The sequence below is a fragment of the Callithrix jacchus genome, chromosome 16 (assembly GCF_049354715.1).
Source record: "Callithrix jacchus isolate 240 chromosome 16, calJac240_pri, whole genome shotgun sequence".
Lineage (NCBI taxonomy): Eukaryota > Metazoa > Chordata > Mammalia > Primates > Cebidae > Callithrix > Callithrix jacchus.
This window is the reverse complement of record NC_133517.1, coordinates 23982678-24005333: the sequence shown is the minus strand read 5'-3', so window position 1 is coordinate 24005333 and position 22656 is coordinate 23982678. Positions and strand designations below refer to the sequence as shown.

The 22656-nt window shown below is 35.3% G+C and overlaps 1 protein-coding gene across 2 annotated transcripts in view; it reads right to left on the bottom strand.

Moving 5' to 3' along the window:
* The window catches only part of PREX2 (phosphatidylinositol-3,4,5-trisphosphate dependent Rac exchange factor 2), a 301789-nt gene that overhangs the window by 101192 nt on the left and 177941 nt on the right, over positions 1–22656 (bottom strand). For both annotated transcript variants that reach the window (XM_054246467.2, XM_002758971.6), the window contains exons 31-34: positions 20702–20743; positions 12270–12487; positions 8335–8437; positions 376–519 (exon numbers count right to left, since the gene is read on the bottom strand). In XM_054246467.2, coding sequence (XP_054102442.1) covers positions 376–519; positions 8335–8437; positions 12270–12487; positions 20702–20743 — 507 coding nt within the window. The remainder of the gene's footprint in view (positions 1–375; positions 520–8334; positions 8438–12269; positions 12488–20701; positions 20744–22656) is intronic.

Genomic DNA, 22656 nt, shown 5'->3' with positions numbered 1-22656 from the left:
ATTCTGTTTAATAATCTGCATGCATATATAAACTTTTTCTATCTCACAATATATTTTAACCATACAACTGTAATAACCTTGCCATAATTTAACTTACTGAAGCAGTTTGTTTAACTCAATTTATTTTATCTTTATTTACTTCACTCATGTCTTATTTCTCCATTATAAATAATGCTGCAACCGTATGTGATAAATATTTAAATCATACATGATTATTTCCTTAATAAACATTCCCAGAAGCAAATATATTAGCCAAATACTATGAGGATATTTTTGAATTAATTTAAAAGTCCTGATGGTTAAAATCACATTTTTAAAAACATTAATAAAGATAAAATAATTTAAGTATAGCAAGCATGAAAAGAAAAAGTTTACCTTGTGCAAAAAGAACAGGATGAATTTTAAACCCTCCTCCATTTTTCAGCCGTTCAGGAAGTTGTTCAAAATGATAACTATCAATGTAGAAGTAAACTTTCAGAGCTTGCCGACTTCCTTCTGCTTGATATGTAAGAGGAACATCTAAAATGACATTTAATAGTATGTTACTTCCTAACATAAGGATATCCTAGATGGTACTTTTGTTAACCTTCAAAAAGAATCCTGAGAACTACTAGACACCAACATATTAAACGTGATCATGCTTATCAAGTTGGGATTCAACATACAGTATTCAGTGAAGAGGATTAAATCAGTTTCTCATTAGCTAAAGCAATGCATTTGTTACTGTATTATAAAAATTTCTCGTGATCCACCTGCCCATCCTGGTCAACATGGTGAAACCCCGTCTCTACTAAAAATACAAAAAATTAGCTGGGCACAGTGGCGCATGCCTGTAATCACAGCTACTCAGGAGGCTGGGGCAGGAGAATTGCCTGAACCCAGGAGGCGGAGGTTTCAGTGAGCCGAGATCGCGCCATTGCACTCCAGCCTGGGTAACAAAGAGCGAAACTCCATCTCAAAAAAAAAAAAAAAAATCCACAATGCGAAACTTTGTTACACTTTGACATACCAGATGTCTCACTTAACTAAATGAGGTGTTTAACTACACATGGTTTGGATTCAAAATCTCCCAGGACAGCTGCTTCATTCACATGTTAGAATGCGTCCTTGGGATATACTTCTTAAGTAATGTGCAAGAAATTGAGTAACAGATAAACCACTATCAAAATTAGCATGGGTTCTGCAAGCTCTATTCCCTGAGCACTATATCGGAAATGTATTATCCATTGTTGATGCCCCACAGTCACTAAAAATTGCCCCAAATTTTGGAGCTATTTTGAAAAATCCCAAATTTAATTACTTAAAAGACCCCAATCAACTTGAAAACTAAAATGCAGTAGGAATATTTCACAATACTATCATAAATCCTCTCCATTTTATGATATTTATCCATGACAAATATTTTGGTCTCATTAGAAAAGAATGTAAAATCATCCTAAAAGGCTGAATAGTCACACTAATCAGTTCAAAATTAAGGACAAACAAATGTAGAAGGCATTTATTTAATACATGTTCCTCACTCAGTATTTATAACATCTAACCTGGTTCTTGAAATAAAACTGTATATAAAAGTAGAGTTCAAGGTTAAATGGTACTTATGATCACAGATTCCAGGCTCCTTGTTAAATTTATCTATTTAATTCTGCATATCAATATGGGAGACATTTCATTAATAATTATTTATCTCCTTTATGGTAGATAAAACACTTATTTTAAATGTTTTGTTACTATTTTTTTAATGAAGACACGAAGCATTTAATTTAGAAAAGGGAATGAACAGGTGTCTCAGCCAAAGGGTTGAAAATTAATAGCACTTTAATAATTGTGAAAATCCTTTTTTTCTGATTTCTAAAAGAAAGAAAAAAAGAACCATGGACACTGAAGAAAATACACATTTATACCTACTAAATACTTGTACCCTTTAGTTCCCCTTTTCACACACTGTCTCTCACAGACATTTTAATTTGTGTTAAATTCCATACCCTTCATCTTTGGCATCAATATAGGCAACCTCTATGTTAACAAATGGATAATGTTATTGAAAGAAAATAATGATGATGATATAACAGTTGGAGTTTCATATTATAGAACTAACATAAAATAAATAAAGATGTTATATTTGGAATTAAGGAATTAAAACTTAGTGAAAATTACAAAGTACATTAAAGTGAAGTTCAAGCTAAGAGCATTAAAACTTCTGGGCTCAAGTGATCCTCCAGCCTTGGCCTCCCAAAGTGCTGAGATTATAGGCACGAGCCACCACACCCAGCCCATTACCACTCCTTTCAATATCATACTGGAAAACCTGGCTATTGCAATAAAACAAGAAAAGAAAAAAGGAAAATAAAGATTAGGAAAGAAAAACATCAACAAAAAAACAATGCTCCTGAAACTAATAAGCAATTATAGCCAGGTTGCAGGATACAGGTTAATATGCAAAAGTCAACTGCTTTTTTATATACCAGCAGTGAACAAGTGGAATTTGAAATTAGCAACCATTAATACCATTTACATTAGCACCTCCCCAAAATAAAATACTTAGGCATAACTCTAATAAAATATACCTAAGATCTATATAAGAAAAACTACAAAACTGATGAAAAAAAATTTAAGAGCTAAGTAAATGGAAAGATATTTTATGTTCATGAAAAGGAAGACTCACTGTTGTCAAGGTGTCATTTCTTCCCAGCCTGATCCACAGTGTCAGTGAAACACCAAGTAAAATCCCAACTGGTTATTTTTTTGATATTGACACACTATTTCTAAAGTTTATATGGAGAGGCAAAAAACCAGAATAGCCAACATAATATTGAAAAAGAAGGACAAAGTTGGAAGACTGACACCCCTTAAGACTTACTATAAAACTATAGTAATCAAGACAACATGGTATTGATCAAAGAACAGGCAAATAGATCAATGAAATAGAACAGAGATCAGAAATAGTCCAACCATACTGTCAACTGATCTTTGACTAAAGAGCAAAGACAATACAATGGAGCAAAGATAGTCTTTTCAACAAATGATTCTGGAAGAACCAGACATCTACATGCAGAAACATAAATCCAGACACTCACCTTATATCCTCCACAAAAATTAACTCAAAATGAATTATAAACATAAATACATAATGAAAAACTATACAATTCCTGCCAGGTTACATAAGATAAAACTTAGATGACCTTGGATATACTGATGACTTTTAGAAAGAACACAATGCATGAAAGAAATAATAGATCCCATCAAATTTAAAATTTCTGTTCTGCAAAAGACAGTGTCAAGAGAATGAGAAAACAAGCAACAACTGGGAGAAAAATCTTTGCAAAAGACACCACCTGACAAAAGACTGTTATCCAAAGTACACAGATAACTCTTCAAACTCAACAATAAGAAAACAACCCAATTGTATTTGTCCATTCTCTCTCTCACTGCTATACTAATGTCTAAGAGTGAGTAATTTATAAAGAAAAGAGATTTAATTGGTTCACAGTTCTGCAGGCTGTACAGAAAGCAGGATGCTGTCATCTGCCCAGCTTCTGAGGCGACCTCAGGAAACTTGTAATCATGGCAGAAGACAAAGGGGTATCAGGCAATCATATGGCAAGAGCAAGAGAGCAAGCAGGGAAGTGCTACACATTTTTAAACAACCAGATCTCATGAGAACTCACTATCCTGAAGACAGTACCCAGGGGAAGGCACTACATCATTCAAGAGAAATCCACCCCTGTGGTCCAATCACCTCCACCAGGCCCCACCTCCAACATTGGGGATTATAATTAAGTATAAGATTTGGGTAAGGGAACACATCCAAACTATATCACCAATTTTAAAAATGGGCTAAAGACCTCAATAGACAACTCACTCAAAAGATATGGAGATGGCAAATAATCATATGAAATGGAGCTCTGTATCATTTGGTATCAGGGAAATGCAAATTAGATGGTTCTGAGCTACCACCATACACCCATAGAAGGACCAAAATCCAGAACACTGACAACACCAAATGCTGGCAAGGATGTGGAGAGATAGGAACACTCATTCATCACTGAAGGCAAAATGTAGATTTTCTACAAAATAAATTTTATTATATAAAATTTAATCCTTTAGCTAGTTTATTCCTCTCTCACTAATTAAATAAGATATGGGGAACAGCTTGTACTTTCCTTAACACTAAAGTGGTCAAGTTATGCCTTTGTATTTCTCACTAGTCTCCATGTACATAGCCACTCTGGAGAACAGTTTGGCACTTTCTTGACAAACTAAAAAACTCTTAACATACAATCCGGGAATCATGGTCCTTGGTATCTACCCAAAGCAGCTGAAAACTTATATCCACATAAAAACCTGCATATGTATATTTACAACCACTCCTCATAATTGCCAAAAAACTTAAAAGCAACCAACATGTCCTTCAGTAAGTGAAGGGATAAACTGTCTGATACATCCAGACAACGGAATATTCTTCTGTGCTAAACAGAAATGAGCTATCAAGCCATCAAAAGACATGGAGGAAGCTTAGATGCATGTTAGTAAGTGAGAGAAGACAATCTGAAAAGGCTGCCTACTGTATGATTCCAACTATGTGATGTTCTGAAAAAGGCAAAACTATGGATAAAGTGAATCAGTGGATGCCAGGGGTTGGGTGCAGAGTGGGAGGGAGGAGGAATGAATAGGCAAACCATGTGGGATTTTAGGGCAGTAAACATACTCTGTATGATAATATAATGGTGGATATATGTCATCATATATTTTTCCAATCCACAGAATGTACAGCTCCAGGAGTAATCCTAATGTAAACTATAAACTTTGAGTGATTATGATATGCTAATATAGGCTCATCAATTTTAAGAAAGTACCTCTATGGTAAGGGCTATGGATAGTTAGGGAGGCTGTGCTTGTGTAGAGACAGGAATATGAAAACTCTCTGTACCTTCCTCTCAATTTTGCTGTGAACCTAAAACTACTCTAACAATATAAAGTCTTTTTTAAAAAATGCAAAATACTAATGTGGAGTTGAAAACTGTTGCCTTTTATTTGTGGATATTTACTAGCTATGAAAACAAACTTGATAATTAGGACTATGTAGTACTTAAAAATTTCAAAACCAATATTGAAAGAGGAAAAGATCTCTGGTAGCATCCTCTAGAGGGATTCATCCCAGAAAGGAGTTTCAACAGTGCCATCCCATCCTTGTAAACATAGCCTCTAATAATTGAATGGGCCCAGGAGTTTGAAAATAAGTCTTTGTCTAGCAAGCTGTTAGTTCCCTCTGCCTGGGTTGCTCTTCCCTGATTCTCTGCAGGGTTGGGTCTTTCTTGTCCTTCAGATCTTAGCTTAAAAGCTACTTCTTCAGAGATTCCTCCTCCAGTCACCCCTTGAAGAACCGCCTCACCTTTTTCTTTATGTATCTGCTTATTTACTTTATGGAACTTACCACAGTCTTATCTTTATGCTGATTTCTTATTGATTATTGATTACTCATTCTTCATTTATTATTGATTCCCAATTTCTTATTCCCAACTAGGCTGTCAGCTCCATGAAGACAGGAACCTGCCTATCTCATCCATGATGGCATCCACAACTCCAGGCACAATGCCTGGCCTATATAAGGACATCTAAGGGGACTCAAACATATTCATTCTTCTAATAATTAACTACTATAAAATGACCCATATCACCATTGAAAAGGAGAAGACGTGCTGTCATTACATGTTCTCCTACACTGATGCAAATTTTCCAAAAAATAAATTTAATCATAGACCAACTTACCATTGAGCTAGTTTAATATGCCTTCACTAATTGTATAATAAGACATGGGAAGCACCTTGTATTTCCTTTATTACTGAAGTAGTCAAATTGCCCATTTATGTCTTTGTACCTCTCATCAGTGTCTAAGCTCCACACACACACACAAAAAAAGCCTTGTTTCATTTGCACACTGTGATATCCCTAGAACTTAGTTCAGGACCTAATATGTTATATATATTGAATCATTATTTCTTCAATGAAAGTTAACTGTCTTTAATCAAGACATTTGAGTTCTACTTGCTTGGCATGGCATAATTCTTCAAAATCTCATTATTCTTTTCATAAAAAAGATTATAGGTGATGCTATAAATATAGCTTTTGAAAAGAATGCAAAGTAATAAAATAAGAAGGATGGATTCAAATACTTACTGAATACTAGCATAGCCATATGTAATGCTAGAGTCTTTCAAATACATTATCTTATTTAAGCCCCTCAACCCTGCGAGTTAGGGAAAGCTGTAGTTCTCATGTTTAACAATAAGAATGAAGCCAAGATTTCAACTTGGATTTCTTGACTTCAAAGCCAATGATGTCTTTACACCTGCGTGCTTCCCCACTCTTAGTCCTCCCTCAAAGGCACGCAGCCAACTAGTCTCCATCCCAGTGATATGTAATTAATTAGTGAATCTGACTTCTCTGCATCTAGGTGACAGAAAGATCAGACTACATGCAATTCATAATAAAGCTTCATTTTTCTTACATCATTTAAATAAGATGTGATGACCCTTGAATACAGAATAATTTTCTTATTTCCTGAATCAACTTAAAATAAGAATTATATTACTATCCTCACTGTTCTAGTGGCCAGTAGTGCAGCATTGAAACGAGACTCTCACTAGAGAACTATTTTCAGAAGTTGAGGTTACACTTTGAAGAGATGCCTTAAAATGTACTGCTAAATATATTCCAAATGTGTGTGTCTGGTATAGCGACATCTACATTTACAGACTGATCACTTACATGGTCTCGATTATTTTTTATATTTAGTATGTGTTCCAAAGTTAAATCTTTCACAGTGGATAGACAATAAAGAAGTATTTTATTAAGTTGATGATATTGGTTCTTCTCCTACTTGTTCAACAGACCATTTGCCAATAATGTCATAGGAGAACCACAGAAAACAGTATTCCTGTGAACTTACAGTTCTTTAGGCAAAATTTTAAACAACATATTGGGTTATATCATGAAAATAGACTTCTCTCTGCCTTCAGCAAAACTATGCCCACATTAATCAAGTAAATGAAAATATATCCTATTCTATACATGTCCACAGAAAACCACACAATTTGTTCAAATGATATTATCCTTATCACATAATACCCTCTACCAGAAAAATCCTTAAATAAATACAAACTAAATTTCTAACTTTGTTCTTGTTCTTTTCCTCATTCATCAGAGGAAATGAAACATTAATCATATATTGTTCTATCTACTTTCATAAATTAAACAGCATTGATGTTTCTTTCTTTTTAAATATCGCCATAGCTACCCTCCAAGCCAAGTCACCATCCTCTCCCACCTGGGTCATTCAGTAGCTTTTTAATGGATCACTGGGCTTCTGCCCTTGGTCCCAGAATACTCTATTTAACACAGCAGTCAGAGACAACCTTTTAATATGGAAGCCACATCCCATAATTCATCTGCTCAATGGCATGGTTAGGAAGCAAAGCTCTTTCAACAGCTGGCAAACCCTGTATAGTCTGGCCTCTTTGCTTTTCCCATCTCTTGTTCCATTCCCCTCACTTGCTCCATTCCACATACAGAGGCCAACTTGCTATCCTGACAGCATGCCATGTTTGCTCCCAGCCTCAGAGTTCAATAAGCCTGGGACACTGCTCCTCCAATACCTCCACAACTCCCTCCCTCAACCTCTTCAGGGCTCTACTCTTCTTTTAGGTAAAGATTCCTCCCTACCCCATTCGTTATCCGCAACCTTTAGCCTACCCTTTCGTTGGTTATCCTTCGCTCTCTTTTATTTCCCTTTATATCTTTCACATCATTGCCTTTTAAATTATTATAAAATTATTTTGCATTTAAGGAGTATTTCATAAATGAATAAATGAATGATTATCATCTTAAGTCAGATCATGAATCAAGTGAAAATTTATAAAGTCCTTATTTATTGCATTGGACATTAGTAATGTGAAAAATAAAACATGAAGAAGCATATACCTTCTAGCCTAATACTCATACTTTTGAAAAACCAAGGCATATATAAAAATACCAACAAACTGCAGAAGATTTCTTAGACTGATAGACATATTTAAGTATATTTATGAGAATGTGGAAACAGTAGAAAATAACTTGCAGAAACTAAAAGATGTGGACATTAAACCATACGTATTGCTACTTCTCTGAACGTATAACTTTTAAAATACTGCCTTTGTCAGATTTAATGATAGAAAATTGCTAAGTCAAAAGGATACATTTCATTCAATTCATGAAATACTTCTTAAACATATTAATATCAAAGTTATATCATATAATTATTTGATGCCAAATAAATTTTGTAAACACCTAATTACTTACTTGCAACCAGGGGTTCCTCTTCTGATGGTTTAAAGTAAAAGGAAACCTTTTCCAAATCAAATAGTGCAACCAGTGTATCTTCTAACATGGCTTGTTCATCTGTCTACAAAGAAAGAAAAACAGTATATAATACAAGATGATATAAAGCAACATAACATAACATGACATAATGTAAATAGAAACCAAAAATAACTTCACTTGTGTTTTATTTACATCCAGGTACAAAACAAAATTATAAAGAGTTCTCTAATAATTTACTGCCCAAAATGGAATGAACAAGTCTTATGTTTCTTTTGTAGTTTTAGACTTTTCCTTTTCTCTGTTGTTTTAATGGTTATACACACATTTTTCAGTCTATTTTGCAGTTAGATTCTAATCATATTAATTTCATTTATTATTTACAAAACACAAAAAGCATGCTATTTGCCTCTAAACTTCTAAAATCTTGTAAATAAAACACCTGAAGAGCAAAAATGTTGTTTTATTTAAAAGCCAAACTACATAATAGCCATCCTATTTTATAATGAGATAACTTATTCATTTTCAATTTGTTACTTTTAGTAACTGTAATTAAAATCAATTTTAATGTGTGATTATTTTACTTCTAGTGAACTTTGGAGCTAGAATCATCTTCACCTCAAGGGCCTTCATGGCATCTTAGTCTAGAATCTTTTGAGCATCAGATTTGGTTTTTTTTAATCATTCATCTCATTCTTGTAGCATATAGTTTTATAGCTAAGGCAAGTAAGTTCCAGACACTAACAAGGTCAGTGTGTATCTCAGTGATGTCTTCTTTCTGGTACTAGATTCTGGCCTTCCCATTAGCGGTTTAATGCATTATTTACAATTTATTTTAATAGTTTTTTCATGAAAATATAATTAACTTTGTCATTCATAGCTTATCTTCTAAAGGTAATATTTGTTTCTTTAAGAATGTCAATGGCCAGGTACAGTGGCTCACACCTGTAATCCCAGCACTTTGGGAGGCCAAGAAAGGAGGATCACTTGAGCCCAGTAATTCAAGACCAGCTTGAGCAACATAGTGAGGAACAGTCTCTCAAAAAATAAACAAAATTATCTGGGTATGGTAGCGGGTACCTATGGTCCCAGTTTCTTGGGAGGCTGAGGTCAAATGATTGCTTGAGCCCAGGAAGTTGAGACTGCAGCGAGCCAAGATTGTGCTGCTGCACTCCAGCCTGGGCAACAGAGCAAGACTCCATCTCTTAAAAAAAAAGTCAATGATTCTCTTAAACAGTTAGTTTAACATGTTGTATACAGCATTTTTAAAAGTTGCCATAAGCTTATAGCCAAATTTGGGGGCAGCATTAGTAGAATATGAAGGAGGTGGTAAAGAATCTCCATTATGTGAAAAAAATCAGTTGAGGTAGCCCCAAGACCCCAAAGGAGGGCAGAGACACAAAGAGTTTGGAAGAACTGTCACTTTTGTTCCTTGGTGTGATGCTTAATACAGTGCACAGTATACAGTAAGTACTGAATAAATGCTTATTAAACCATTTTCTTAAATAGATCCTTTTGAAGCAGCAGAAAAATGTCATGACCCTAGCAGGAAAGGACAGGACTGAAAAATCAGCATTTTTCTAGTAGACAGAAATACACAAAGCAAGAAATGTTCCAGACCGTGTGGCCTCTGAGTGCTGCAGCACAAGCCATGTTCCAGCAAACACTGCCAAAGCCATGCCCAAGTGACCACTGGCTGCGCCTTGCTCTCAAGGACACACAAGTCACTAGAGGAGTGTGTGGTATTCACACTCCTGGTGGATTCACATTCCTGGTGGATGTTTTCTTTCTGACTTTGTGACAGAAGCAGAAAGACTATGGATTTCTTGAAATTTTATTTCCTTCCTTTATTTTATTTCTTGAAATTTTATTTCCTTAAAATCTATTTTCTTTTTAAAATTAATTCCTTAAATAAACTTAAGGATTTCACAAGACCAGTGAAAAAACCACACAGCTTCATTGAGATATAACTCACATACTATAAAATTTACCCATTTAAAATGTATAGCTCAGTGGTTTCAGTATATTCACAAAGCTGTCCAGCTAGCACCATCATCTAACTTAAGAATATTTTTATCATTCCCCAAAGAAACCCAATACCCATTAGTATTCACTCCTCACTTTCCCGCCCCCAACCTTCAGCTGTAGGCAACTGCTAGTCTACTTTCTGCCTCGAATATGTACCTAGTTAGTACATTTCACCATAATAGATGCAAACTATCTGAGGTCTTTTGTGACCGGCTTATTCCACTTAGCATAATGCTTTCAATGTTCATCCATGTTGTAGCATGTATCAGTACTTCTTTCCTTTTTACTGCTGAACAATATTCCATTAATGGACATATGACATTTTATTGATCCAGTCATCAATTGATGGGCACATGAGTTGATTCTACTTTTTAGCTACTATGAATAATCTTGTTAGAAATGTGAATGTAAGTTTTCATTTATTTAGATATTACCTAGAAATAAGTAAAATAGGATTTTAGATATTATCTAGATTTCTAGGTAATATGGAAACTCTATGTTGCATATTTTGAGGAGCCATTTTCCAGAATGGCTGTGCTCCTTCCCATGAGCAGCTTAGGAGGGTTACAAAATTTCTCCACATCCTCCCCAACACTTGTTATTATCTGTCTTTTGTATGATAGTCATCCATATCACATGTATTTGATATTTCATTGTGGTTTTGAGTTGCATTTCTCTAATGGTTAATGATGTGGATCATCTTTTCAGGTGCTTTTTGGACATCTTTACATCTTTGGAGAAAGATCTATTCAAATCCTTTGTCTACTTTTTAATTGGTTATTTGTCATTTTACTATTGAGTTTTAAAGGTTCTTTACATGTTCTACATATGTCACTTATCAAGAATATGATTTGTAAATATTTTCTCATATTCGTTGATATTTCAAATAAAATTAAGTTTAAAGTAAAAGTACCAGCACTTGATTAGACAATGGTAGTTTTAAAATAAGGAAAATACATTAGAAATAAAGACTTATTTATTTACTCATTCATTCAACAGATAATTGATACCTACCAGGTGTTAAAAGTAGGCTATCATATGTAATTCACACACACACACACACACACCACATTTGCTTTTAAACTCAAACCTGTTACTTGGTAGCTACATTTTCTATATGTACTTTAACAGATGAAATAGGCTCTCATGTTTAAAAACACAATTCTATTCAGTGAGCACCTAAAGTTGATATATTAAAGTGAACATATTTGCTTTTAAACATCATGACACTATCCAAACCACAGGAGATATATGTGAAAAAAACTCTTAAATTCACCACAGATTTATTTTTCAAACATTTTAAGATGCTTTCTTCATATTCACTGCAGAAACTCGATGCATAAACATAGAATATTCTACAGTAATTAAGGCAGTGCTCTTCAATTTAACAGGACAAACATGCATACAAAAAAAGAAGTAAAATTATTTAACATATGCAAATTGTAAACAGATTGTCAGGCAATATGGTATTTGAGTTCTCTGAGCTTGGCTCTCAAGCCTGCTCCAGGACATCACCCTCAATAGGAGCTTTGGTTTCACAGCAGCCTATTTCCTTGGACTAGGGATAATGAACAGCAGCAGGAAGACCCTTTTTCTTATGATGACTTTTTCCAGTCAATGCGTAGGGATACAAGAATTGGTAACAGATGGAGGCTTTCTCAGCTTTTAGCAGCCACAGAGAACAGATACAAATCAGGAAAGAAGAAATACATTCTACATACTTATTAAAGTTTGAAAGACCACAGAAAAATGTATATTTTTAAAGTAGCTGAATGCATGCACACTCATAGAGATAATGAAGGGGAAAGAAATAACTACTTCTTATTTCAAAGCATGTTACAGTGTAAGTTACAGTTGACACTGACAGTGGGATCATGTGATTTCCTTACCAAGTTTGGTGACAGAAGTGACTGAAAGTGAAAAAGAACACCTGCATTCGCTATCTGGTCCAGCCACCTTCTGCTGGCTTCCCAAGTTTCCATCTCATTTTCCTTGCTGTTGTCAAACATCTGGTTCAAGGCTGCCATGAGCTGCTCAGAGAAGGCACAGACAGTGGCCACAAGAGTCTGGCAGAAAACCATGTCTCTGCGGAGCTGCGTCTCACTATCTGAGATCAAAGAGAACATAGAGAATGCTTTGAAAACTGTTGCAGATGGCGAAAACCAACGCGTTAAGCATCTACATTCAATAGTATTTCATCTTTTCACTAAACTTGCGCACGTGAAAAATTTTAATTTGAGCTCTATAAACGAGCACACACATTTTAGCAAATAGGCTTTACAGAAAACACTAAACACTAAAAAAGTTAGAAATATTAAAATAATTTTTCTCAATCAATATTGTGACTCTATTCTACAATCATTAAATTGTTTGATAAAACCTGAAGAGGAAAAACAAGGCTTCATTCATTTATATTTTCTATACCTGATGGGACACAATTTCCATTTGCTGCAACAATGTTTTCCTAAACAAAACTCATAGTACAATTTGTCAGTTTTTGTTGGTAAATGAAATACAATATTATTAATGCAATTTAAAAATTAACAACTAATCCTGCTCGAATATTAATGTGAAATACATGTGGGGAAAAGAATATATGATGTTCAATTTTTTGTAATAATAAGCAAATCTGTCTCTCCTGAATGAAGTTATTAAACCCCATGAACTATAAATATGTTCAAATATAAGAATACAAATTCCTATAATTCTTTCACATAAGTAATGTATTTATAGTTTTAGTAGGAATTGATTTTTATATGTTTACCAGGATTCATAACCTGCAATTGACTGGAGTTTTAGTTAACCCACTGATATGGTTAGGCTTGGTATCCCCATCCAAATCTCACCTTGAATTGTAATCTCCAGGCGTTAAGGATGAGACCTGATGGGAAGTGACTGGATTATGGGGGTGGTTTCCCTCATGCTGTTCTTGTGATAGTGAGTGAATTTTCAAAAGATCTGATGGTTTTATTTTTTTATTTTTTTATTTTTTTGAGGCGGAGTTTCGCGCTTGTTACCCAGGCTGGAGTGCAATGGCGCGATCTCGGCTCACCGCAACCTCCACCTCCTGGGTTCAGGCAATTCTCCTGCCTCAGCCTCCCGAGTAGCTGGGATTACAGGCATGCGCCACCATGCCCGGCTAATTTTTTGTATTTTCAGTAGAGATGGGGTTTTACCATGTTGACCAGGATGGTCTCGATCTCTTGACCTGGTGATCCACCCGCCTCAGCCTCCCAAAGTGCTGGGATTACAGGCATGAGCCACCGCGCCCGGCCGATCTGATGGTTTTATAAATGGTAGTTTTTCCTGTACTTTGACACACACACTCTCTGCTCTCTCTTGCCTCCCACCATGTAAGGCATGCCTCTTTCCCCTTTTGCCTTCTCCCCTCCCAAATTTCCTGAGGCCTCCCTGGCTATGCAGAACTGTGAGTCAATTAAACTTTTTTCCTTTATAAAGCACCCCAGTATCAGGTATTTCTTCACAACAGTGAGAAAACAGACTAATAAACCCTGATATTTTGAAGATACCTTTCCACTGTGAACCGCCACTTATGAACTAGAGATTTTTCAAATGGAAATAGATGAACATAGAGTTCATCTCTTTGAGTGGTTAGATATTTACAAATTACAGAAAAACAAAACTACACATTCCGTATATTGAAAAATCACTTCCACTAGAAATGGAAACAACAAAGGGAAAAGTAACTTCCTCTCAAATGTATACTAAATATTTCAAGGGCTCACAGACCCCTCTGGAATAAAGAAGCATTGAAATATTAGTGTATAGCATAGAGATAAATGCTGACTTTATTAAGTGGGGAGCTCTTCTTTTATTGACAAAAAAGGCATAATTTTAAAGATTTACCAAGAACATTGAACATCTGTTTCTAATAACCATCAAAAGCATGTGTACACATAATTTAGTTTCTGTGTCACTCAGAAAACCTACTCTTGAAAATTTTATTAGAAAGATAATTAAATATTTAAAATATTTGATTTTGTATTTGAATATTCATTTATTAGGCTGAACTATAGAAAAGTGCTGCTTTGGTAGGTTAAAATGGTTGACTATGGCGATTCCATGTGTCTCAACTTGCTAATTTAACCAACAACATGTTTTAAGCATCTATATCATGTGTCCCAAAGGGCATTTATAGGTAACTATAAAATCTTTAAACTGGAAATGAACTTTGTCCAACCCTCAATTAAGAAACAAATGAAACACTTACTTTGCGGTGTACAATTTCCATCAGAGTAGACATTGGACAAATGTTTACTAAATCAATGATTAAAATAAAGAGTCAGTGGCACTAAAAATAAATAAATAAGTGAAATGAAAATTCATGAGTTCATTCTCTGGTTTCTTGAAATATCTGGGTTTAATTTTACCTAAGAGGCTAATTCAGATAGGTTGTTAGCTCTAGTGTGCACCTAGATACTGAGGTTCAAGACAGAAACTAAATAAGTTACCCTATGTCTTGTTATATATTCTTCCTTTGTTTTTCAGATGTTTTATAGTGAAGCAGAAAATCTGGATAAATTTTTAAAAACACTTCAGTAGCTTTGGCAGAAATACTTCCACATATACCTTGAAAATAATCTAATGAAAATCTAATTGGAAAGAAATTATGGATATTGAGTGAAAAGCAAAAGTCTAGAGAAAAAAGGATCTGTATTGTAAGCTTTTGAAATCACAAGGGTTAATAACTTCACCACTAATAGAAATTATTATTTTCTAAGTTTCTTTTGTGAAAAAATTATCAAATTACTTCTTTTTTATCCTAAAATGATTATCTAAATGTTCATTCTATGTTCTGCTACTATATTCGATTTGCATTTAAGCCAAATTAAAATTTTTCTTTCCACCTCTTTATCAAATCAAACTGATTGCAATTAACAGTCATATTTTCAATATGCAAAACCTGTTGATAACGTGAAGTTGTATTCATTCATTAATTCAAATATTTAATGCTGAATGAATACCCTACAAGAATTGACAACTGCAACAACTACTAGAGGATCCAAGCTGGTGCCTCAGCCACACTGAATAAAAATATATACTTCCTGAGACAGTATTCTGTTGCCACCTTCCTATTTTCAACAGAGAGTAGATGAATTGTTTGCACAGATTCAACATGTACATATTATATCAAGAGCTTTTCAAGTTAACCTTTTACAAGTCATCATTTCACAATGAATAACAAAGTTAGAAAACAGTGGCATAAGGGGGGCCTTGCGACCTGTCCCCAACTTATGCTTACAGCTTCTCCACGTGCCACTTCCCTCCGTTCATTCCACACTACAGCAACAATGTTCACAGAGTTGTTGTGAGAGCACATTAAAACAACATATCTGAAGGCAGTCAGAAGAGTGAGGTAGACAGACCTGTCCTCTTTGAGCCACACAGTACTGCTCAGTAGTCCTCAAATGCCAAATGCCCTATGGCCCAATCTTGGCCTGAACCTTCCTTCCAGATGCATTGCATGCCCTTGTCCTTCTCCTCTGCCTAGCAAACTTTCAATCAATCTTTAAGAGTCAACTCACTAAACTATTGAAACTCACTGAAGTATTGAAATGCCCATTGATAATAGACTGGATTGGGAAAATGTGGCACATATACACCATGGAATATTATGCAGCAATCAGAAATGATGAGTTTGTGTCATTTGTAGGGACATGGATGAATCTGGAGAACATCATCCTCAGCAAACTGACACAAGAACAGAAAATGAAACACCGCATATTCTCACTCATAGGCGGGTGATGAAAAATGAGAACACATGGACACAGGGAGGGGAGTACTAAACACGGGGTCTGTTGGGGGGAAAAGGGGAGGGCCAGTGGGAGGGGGAGGTGGGGAGGGATAACCTGGGGAGAAATGCCAAATGTGGGTGAAGGGGAGAAGGGAAGCAAAACACACTGCCATGTGTGTACCTACACAACTGTCTTGCATGCTCTGCTCATGTACCCCAAAACCTAAAATGCAATAAAAAATTTTAAAAAAAAAAGAAAGAAAGATTATCTCCCCCTGTGAAATTTCCCTCTCCCCCAGGAAGTACTGGGATCTTCTTCTGGTCACCACACCTGGGGGCATCCTACTACTGGAGTGCTAATTATCTAGCATAGTGGGGATTCATTTATGAGTCTTTGTTCCCAAGGAACCATTGGCACATCAAAACCAGGGAAGTGGCATGTGACTTATGCTCACACTCTTTAGAGACATATCATCTGCTTTCAACTACCCATTCTAAGCTATATTTTAGGTGTCAGATTCTCATATAAAAATTGGGGTTCATTCCTCCTTCTTAGAACTACAATAAAGATAAATGAGATAAAAAGTATTTAAAGCACTTAACAAATAGCATTATCACTGTGATTCTTCTTTTTATCTAGCATCTAGCACCATGCCTGGCACTGAGTAGGTGCTCAGCTTTATTGCTAACGAAGAAGGAATAATATGTTACATAAATACAGCAAAATCTGCTAACTCTAAGCAAAAATATCCAGGTCTTTTTCTTTCAATTATGCAACCATTCAAAATTCACAAGTATTTATCCTTTACCAAAGGTATTTTTATTTTTGTGTATGTTTTTGTTTGTTTTGTTTTATTAAGAGAAAGGGTCTTGCTCTGTCACCCAGGCTGGAGTGCAGTGGCACGATCATAGCTCACTGCAGGTTCAAACTTCTGGCCCCAAGGAATCCTCCTGTCTTGGCCTCCAACTTAGCTGCCACTACAGGTGTATATCACCATCATTCCTTGCTAATTTTTAAAAAAAATTTTTGTAGAGACAGGGTCTTACTATAATGTCCAGACTGGCCTGAAACTCCTAAATTCAAGTAATTCTCCATCTTCGGCTTCCCAAAATGCTAGGATACTGTCTTCACTCCCTATTTTTATGAATAAGGAAGAACTACAGCAAAACTCACATCTGCTTTCAGCTACTAGCAAAAGAAGAAAAACAGGGATTTTGAGGGTTTATTATCTTTTGACTTATTATTGTAGAGTAAGATTTTTATTATTTATTTTTATCATAGAATAATATTTTTCTCACAGTGAGAATACACTCAAATGATTTTTGTACCTATCGAAGGCTTCAGTTTCATTTCAGAACTTAAACACCTATTTAAACTCATCTTCTAACACATGTTTTAAATTATACTATTTCAACTTGGCTGTTTAAAAGTTTAAGATCCATAGTTAGCTACTTGGTTTAAAAAGACTGAGATGGTTTCTAGACACACACAAACAATCTCAGAAATCATACTAACACAGAGACGGTAGGGAAAATAAAGCCAAATAAACAACAAAGACATACATGAGGCCAACAAACATATGAAAAAATGCTCATCATCACTGGTCATTAGAGAAATGCAAATCAAGATTACACTGAGATACCATCTCACGCCAATTAGAATGGCGATCATTAAAAAATCTGGAGACAACAGATACTGGAGAGGATGTGGTGAAATAGAAACACTTTTACACTGCTGGTGGGAGTGTAAATTAGTTTAACCATTGTGGAAGACAGTGTGGTGATTCCTCAAGGACCTAGAAATAGAAATTCCATTTGACCCAGCAATCCCATTACTGGGTATATATCCAAAGGATTATAAATTGTTCTACTATAAGGACACGTGCACACAAATGTTCATTGTAGCACTGTTTACAATAGCAAAGACCTGGAATCAACCCAAATGCCCATTAATGATAGACTGGACAGGGAAAATGTGGCACATATACACCATGGAATATTATGCAGCAATCAAAAGCTATGAGTTCGTGGTCCTTTATAGGGACATGGATGAACCTGGAGAACATCATTGTCAGCAAACTGACACAAGAACAGAAAATGAAATACTGCATGTTCTCACTCATAGGTGGGTGTTGAACAATGAGAACACATGGACACAGGGAGGGGAGCACTACACACTGGGGTCTGTTGGGGGGAATCGGGGAGGGACAGCGGGGGATGGGGAGTTGGGGAGAGATAGCATGGGGAGAAATGCCAGATATAGGTGACAGGGAGGAAGGCAGCAAATCACACTGCCAAGTGTGTACCTATGCAACTATCTTGCATGTTCTTCCCATGTACCCCAAAACCTAAAATGCAATTTAAAAAATTAATAAATAACAAAAGAAAGGAGATTAGAGAAAGAGAAAAGTGGGAATAAAGGGGGAGTAAGAATAATGTTTAAAAGACATAGTCTACCCTTTTCAAATGAACATAATTTAACAGCCAAAAATATGAAGTATTGTGGCTACTGTTTTGGTGTCATCCTACTTAGAAGAAGGGAGATAGACTAAGCAAATAAAGCAGGAAACTACAGAATCATAAGAGGAATAAAAAAATAAAATAAAAATCTACCAGAGGATCCATTTGAACATTAATGAATAAAACAAAGCATCCCGGAACCACTTCCAGAATTGTCAAACCTAAGCCTGAATTTCAAAACTGCCACCTACTATTTATTCATTTACTCAATAAGGCATCAATATGCCTATCCTTCCAGATGCTCCAAAGTAAGCACTGACTGTATACTATGTGCTGGTTATTATTAATCTGCCGGAATATCAATTTCTTCACCTTTAAAAGTATGGAAACAATAATATTCTCACATGGTGGGCTGTGGGGACCCAATGAAATTCAAGAAAATGAAACCCATGAATTGTGTTATTAGTAAAGTTCAGAAATGGTAGTATATTTTTGTCATCATTATTATTCAGTCAAAAAACAAGGCAAAACCTTTTTCTCATTAGGGCAAAAAACAAATGGATAAATAAAAAAGCCTTGTTGGTTAACTTGGTTCATGGATTCAGTCATAATTTAAAATTTCCAAGTGTGCTACTTTGTAAAAGGAGTCACAAATTATTTCCCTCCCTGTATCTACACTCTTGCAATATAACTATGAGACCCCTTCCATTAAAAGTAGAGTCTATGTCTCTACCTCTTAAATCTGACCTTGCCAGTTACATGCCTGGGGCAGCAGAAAGTGGGAAGCTCTTGCACGTTCCCACTGTCTTCCTGGAACTCTGCAAATCCACCATGTGAACAAGAGCAGGCTGGCCTCATATATGACAAGAGACATGCAACCCAGGCAGCCCCATTACCTCAGGTAACAGCCGCTCAAGTGTTACATATGTGAGAAAGGCCACCCTAGATCACCTGTGCCTAGCCAATCCACCACCTGATTGCAGACACAGAGGCAAACCCAGCCAAGATTGAGAAAACCTGGCACACAGACCAGCAGAACCGCCCAGATGACACTAGACAGGTAAACAATAATAAATGGTCATTGTTTCATGCCACAAAGTTTGGGGATTTTTTTTTAACACAACAAAAGCTAACTGATGTCACAAATAATTACTCAGGTTATATTTTTAGGAACAAACCCCTATCAAAATCTAGTTCGGGTAATAATATTTCTGTGTATATATACACACACACATATTTTATGGGATATAGATTAAAATAATAAAACTAAACAATCCAACATATCTATATACCTCAAAATCTACATAAAATGCACAGCAGACTAACATCAAACTGTTCACTGTAATTAAATGGCATGTAGTTGAGTTTTCCCAATCTTTATGATCCATTTCCTTCTAAATGCATTTTGAATGAAAACCTTGTTGAAATACTTCATACATTTTCCTTCTTCATTTATAGCATTTTTCATTCATTTGTGCCACAAATACTGGTTGAACATCTATATGCCAGCCACTATTTTAGGCATTTGCTGCTGATCAAAATAGGCATGGTGCCTGCCTTTGTGACATTTATAGTCTATCATCTGCAATTTAGAATCTCATCACATATTTAATTGTCCTTTAGTGTCATTTTCCATTACCAGTATGTTCTGAGCTTCCACTAAGTGCATGATAAAAGTGTTTTCATGTAAGATCTGTAAAATGTTTACATACATTCTTGTTCATAAACAAAATTTAGACACAATTAACTTTAACAAAGCCTTTTCCCTTTCTCCTTTTTAATAACATTTTTAAAATATATATATTTGTATATGTTTTCACAGTTTTGCTTATAAGAGAATATGAGTGTGTGTATATATATATGTGTGTGTACATACATGTGTGTGTATGTATATATACACAATGTATACATACACAATATTAACAAATATATATATATTTGTTAAAATGATGTGAGTACTTATTTGAAACTTTCCAAAGGTTTAGGGAGGGTGGGGATCATATTTCTATTTTGTAAATGGTTGAAGGTATTATCTTCATATTTCAAGACTTTTATGATCCTGGGCTACAATCACTTAAACGTTTTTTAAAAAATGCAAAATGTTACCTGAATATTCAAGAAGAGCCAGGAGTATCCTACACTTTACTTCTGCAGAGAAAGAAAACACATAAGTTAATTGTTCACTCTTTCTGCCACAAATGCCACATTTTAACTGTATAGTCAAAATTAATATGATCTTATTATACTAGGCTGGTGCAAAAGTAATTGTGGTTTTGCCATTACTTTCAATGCCAAAAAACAGCAATTACTTTTGCACCAACCTAACATTGGATAATAAAAATCAATTCACTTGACATGCTACTCCTGCCTGTTTGCCTACATAGATTCTATCCATTGTTCAAGATCCTGAAATGTCTCTGAATTATGTCAGTCAATGAAACACCATTCAAATCCTGGCAGCTTTTAAGGTCATCCTTAGCTGCTTTTGCCTGCTTGGTGTTCTGCAAGCTACAACTGTTGTAGCCGCTATCAATAAACTGTCAAATCATATGTTTGCTACTGCTATTTAAACTTTGTTTCTGTTTGCTACTCCTATTTAAACTGCTATTTTACTAATGCTATTTAAACTTGTACGTGTGTGTGCGTGTGTGTGTGCGTGTGTGTGTGCGTGTGTGTGCGTGTGTGTGTGTGTACATATATATATGCTCTTCTTCTAACCCCAACCCACACAAGGCCAATCACAGATGTTTATAAATGTGTATGAATTTCATATTAATTGCTATTTGTCCAATGAGTTATGTACACATTTGCTTCCAGCTGTAAATAATTATAGTTTATGTGCAATAGGTAAATTTAAAAACTTACAAAGTTCCTGCTAAATGCCCAAGATTATGGGAAACAAAACAATGAAATTGCATATTATTCTAGACAGATTCACAATAGAGTTAAGAGAGACAGAATTAACTGGAAAAAAATGTGATACTTAAAAGGGCACTAAATTTTACAAGAGAGACTGAAAGAACAAAAGGATTTCAGAGGCAAGAAAGTACAATAAACTAAGAGTCAGAAGACTGATGTTACATACTAGCTTTGTGGCTTCAGAAAATTGCTAAATTATGGCCAGGCATAGTGGCTCATGCCTGTAATCCCAGCACTTTGGGAAGCCAAAAGTGGGCAGATCACAAGGTCAGGGGTCCAAGACCAGCCTGGCCAATATGGTGAAACCTCATCCTACTAATAATACAAAAATTAGCCTTGCGTGGTGGCACACGCCTATAGTCCCAGCTACTTGGGAGGCTGAAGCAGAAGCGTCACTTGAACTTGGGAGGCAGAGGTCGCAGTGAGCCAAGATTGTGCCACTGTACTTCAGCCTGGGTGACAGAGTGAGATGACATCTCAAAAAAGAAAACTGCTGTTACTTTGAGTCTCAACTCATTCATAAATGAAGATAACATCTACCTTACCTATTTTGTAGGTCTGTGTAAAATATAAGTGAGACTATGTATGAAAAGTCTTTGAAAAATATTTAAAGTCCTATATAAGTAAATACTATTAGCGTTATAATCTGAGTCTGGCCAAAGTTGATATAGAATTCTAAATGAGTCTAGAAAATATTTCATAAATATTTTAAATTATGACTGTCAAAAAAGGAGATACATATTCTAAGGGTGAGAAATTGTGCTAGCAAAGGAATATAGTAGAGAATGAATAACAATTATCTAACAATGTAGCATAGAGAGATTTTATTATATCATTCAGAGACTGAGATTGGGATATGGTTGGAAAACCCTACTGAAAAATGGCTTCTAACAGATTGACGAGTTTAGTCTTACCTAACAGAAAATCACTACAAGGTTCTGTGACACAGTAGTGAAATTATGAACACAGTATTTTAGAAAGATGAATCTCACAGTGGTTATAAGAATCAGAAAAGATAGAGACAGGGAGTCTAGCCAGAAAAATCATTGCAATTACTGAAGTGTAATGAAAAGGGAAAAACCTGGAGACACTCTTTAGAATATTAAAACAAATGCAGGGAAAAAAGTTAATGTAGGTTGCTA